General features: G+C 36.5%; 1 protein-coding gene across 1 annotated transcript in view; it reads right to left on the reverse strand.

The window, feature by feature from the left end:
- LOC107721933 (la-related protein 4B-like) overlaps window positions 1-3200 on the reverse strand; it is a gene marked incomplete at its 3' end in the record, with an annotated part of 15099 nt that extends 11899 nt beyond the window's left edge. Inside the window, exons 1-2 of the mRNA XM_016530166.1 lie at window positions 2773-3200; window positions 403-541 (exon numbers count right to left, since the gene is read on the reverse strand). Coding sequence (XP_016385652.1) covers window positions 403-489 — 87 coding nt within the window. The remainder of the gene's footprint in view (window positions 1-402; window positions 542-2772) is intronic.
- Window positions 3201-3643: the final 443 nt, after the last annotated feature.

Below are 3643 nucleotides of genomic sequence, written 5' to 3' on the forward strand. Positions count from 1 at the left end.
TCATCACTGTGTCTGTCACGCAACTCTGTTCCCCTTTCGGGCTCTGTCTTTAGATTTATTTTGAAAGATGAAGCTCGTGATTATGGTAAGGGGCGTTACATTTCCGACGCGTGCTTGTTGTGTTCGGCCAATCACAATGCACTGGATCAGCTGGCTAATCAGAGCAGACTGCGCTTGTCAAAGGAGGGGCTTTGTTGAAAACGAAGCGTTTGAGAGAGGCGGGGCATAGAGGACCTACAATAATGTACAGTATTTGAAAAATAATGTGTTTTTTGAACATTAAAGCATGTCAACATATTCTGTTACACCAAATACACAAAATAATGATCTTTAAAATAGCATCATATGACCCCTTTAACATATGTCTAAAGACTAACCGGCAATATGTAGGTTATACTTTACCAAAAGGGTTATCTCTTTCTCCTTTGCTTCCTGTGACTGCTGCACCTGTGGCTCCACGATAGTTTTTCCTTCCTGGTCTGAAGTCATGAGATGTCCAGGTTCTAGCTCCGAACGCAGAGCTCTCCAGACCACCAGGGAACTGTGGATGACGAAACAATGGAGATAAATCAATTACAAATTACAAATGTTCAAAATCAATTCACAAGGCAACATAAATGTGGAGCATCACAAGTAATGTTATAAGAGTCAACAATATTCACAGCACAATATTCATTAATTATTATTCATTCATATACACCAAGGAAGACAGTAGAAATTGTTATTACCAACCAATTACATTTACACTTCCAAAACTGTTCAAAAGTTTGGGGAATTTGTAAAAAAAATGAATACTTTTATTCAGTATTTGACAGTAAGATTTCAAATAAATCTGTTATTTTGAACTTGAAAATTCAACATGAAAAAATTAATCACAATTTCCACAAAAACATTAAGCTGCACAACTGTTTTCAACTTTGAAAATAACGTGAAATGTTTCTTGAGGACCAAATCAGCATATTAAAATGATTTCTGAAAGATCATGTGACACTGCAGAAAGACTGGAGTAATGGCTGCTGAAAATTCTGCTTTATTATCACAGACATATTAATTACAGCTATTTTAAATTATAATAATATTTCACAATATTACCATTTTTACTGTATTTATCAAATAAATGCAGCCTTGGTAAGCATAAAATATATTTTTAAAACACTTAATCTTACGGTTCCTATTCACAATTGTTTATATTATAAAATGTCATTTAAAAACATAAAACCATTCCACCATTTGGTTTTCCAATTATAGTTTTGACAATATATACAAATTCTTAAACCTTCTGAGGTTTTTTTTTTTGTGCAGTAGAGCTGACTGGTCAATGTAACTACTGTAGAAAGCATCTCTGAATGAGCTGACCTCATCAAAACCTACAACCACTTAAAATGCTGAAAAAGGAGCTCTACTGAAAACTGTTTGAAATACCAGATATCTCAAATTGATTACTGTCTTTAACAGACAGCAAGACTGCATTCATGAGAAACTCATTCTTTAAAGGGGTCATATGATGTTGCTAAAAAGATCATTATTTTATGTATTTTGTGTAATGAAATGTGTTTATGCAGTTTAAGGTTCAAAAAACATTATTTTCCACATACTGTACATTACTGTTTCTCCTCTATGCCCTGCCTTTCTGAAACGCGTCGCTTTTTACAAAGCTCATCAGTCTGAAAAGCGAGGTGTGCACCCACATCGTGACGTAGACATGTGAGGGCGTGTTTAAACGGCATTTTAGGAGGGCGTGGACCAGTCTTAACTTCTATAAAGAGCATCTCTTTGGGTTTGAGACTTTAGTCTTTGCAACTTTAGGGATCTTATCTATTCACGAACAGCTTGTAACACTCCAAAGAGAAAAGAAAACTTGAAATCGCATCATATGACCCCTTAAAATACTTGTATAGTTATTTAAACAGAATCTGAGTAAAAAGCAACTACACTGCAATCAAAACAACTGTTATAAAATACAATATAGTCACATTTAAGTAAACAAACATCAATAATGCATAAACATCCAAAATAAGACCACTGTACCATGTGCTTAAACAAAAATATGTAATGCATTTAAAATTGAATTAAGCACATAGGGGAAAAGAATATTAACATTTAACATTTGCTTGATCGTGTTAACATAAAAAAAACATACATTTCATCCGTCAAATGCGAATGCTAACTCAAGACAGTCCTTTCAAATGACACATGGTGGATGTTTACATTATGACAGTACGTAAACATGACTGCACCGCAATGCATAACCATTTAAAATAACCAATATTTAAATGCTGTTTATGTAAGAACCATATGCAAACTAAATGATGATTAAAAATGACATATGTATTGAAGATGTCAAATCAACTCTACCCATCTGCCAAAGCACATGAATACTGCAGGCCAAACCCACAAACACAACAGACGGCTGCTAGCTGAACCAGTCAAACTATCCTTTTCTATAAAGTTAACTGCACACGAACACATCAAAAACAAACTTTAAAATTCTTCAAATCTTCAACTACCAAACATAGAATGTTAAACATCCATCAAACAGCTTATTTAAACAGAAAAACAATAAGAGTGTCTCTGTTAGCTTACATGCTAAAGACTGGCAGATATTGAGAAGCAATACAGTTAGCCTGTACAGTTAGCGCAAGTTGCTAAATTCAAATGGTGAAAAAGCACTACAGATATTCATTTCTGGATCAAATTACTGTCTAAAACTATACAAGGATGAAATTTGCGATTAGATTAGCGCAATAATCGTGCGTTTGAGTTTCCACTCACCTGTTTCTGCTCTCCGCGCACGGGAGACTGTTTGCGGCCCGAACGTCTGACTTCCACGAACAAAACTTAGAAAACAAATCCAGAAATCCTTGCAGGAAACTTTCAAACCACCACAAAACCGTCAACAGCCTCCAAGTACCACCAGCTCCTCGGTATCAGGCCTGATAGTGAACTTTAAAGGTCTGTTTGGTGATGTTTAAGTGACTGGCTAACGTTTGTTGTCGAGATGGTGACAACACGAGATTGAATGCGTGTTATTCTTTAAAACGGCTTGAGTCTCAGTGGGAGAAATGCGACTAACTATAACCGTACGTACTAGTTAAACTGGGATATGATAAGGAACGGAGCCACACGCCTCTTCCCTCCCCGTGTATTTGTGTCCGGAGTTAAGCTTCACTCTCTCGGCCAAAAGCGCACCACGAACTCCCGCCCAGAGCCGCTTTATTGACTAGCCCGCCCACTCTCCACTGCGGCCCTTTCAGTAACTCAACGGCTGTATGTTCTACTCGCGTTTGGCTGCAGTTCAACGAAGGCTGTCGATAGGGGGCGCCATAAGACAACGAATTGGGAGTGCTCTGGCGTCCATAAATGAGGATAAAATTGAAAAGTTAAAAGCTTTTTGGTAGTTATGGTATTGCATGATGGCATAAGGTGCTTAAATTTAAAGCCGTAAAGCAGTGGTTCTCATCTGGTTCATTGCATTTTTTTGTAAACAGAAGCTTTTTTATTTATTTTATTACTTGTCCATGACCTCATCACAACAGACCCTTTTTTACACTGATGTAAATTATGTTGGTGCATAATATACGTAGATGTGTTTAAATTTATTAAATGATGTTCATATTTTTGTAAAGATGGCAGCACTGGTAGC

This window comes from Sinocyclocheilus rhinocerous, unplaced genomic scaffold (assembly GCF_001515625.1).
Source record: "Sinocyclocheilus rhinocerous isolate Xijiao unplaced genomic scaffold, SAMN03320098_v1.1 scaffold90, whole genome shotgun sequence".
Taxonomy (NCBI): domain Eukaryota; kingdom Metazoa; phylum Chordata; class Actinopteri; order Cypriniformes; family Cyprinidae; genus Sinocyclocheilus; species Sinocyclocheilus rhinocerous.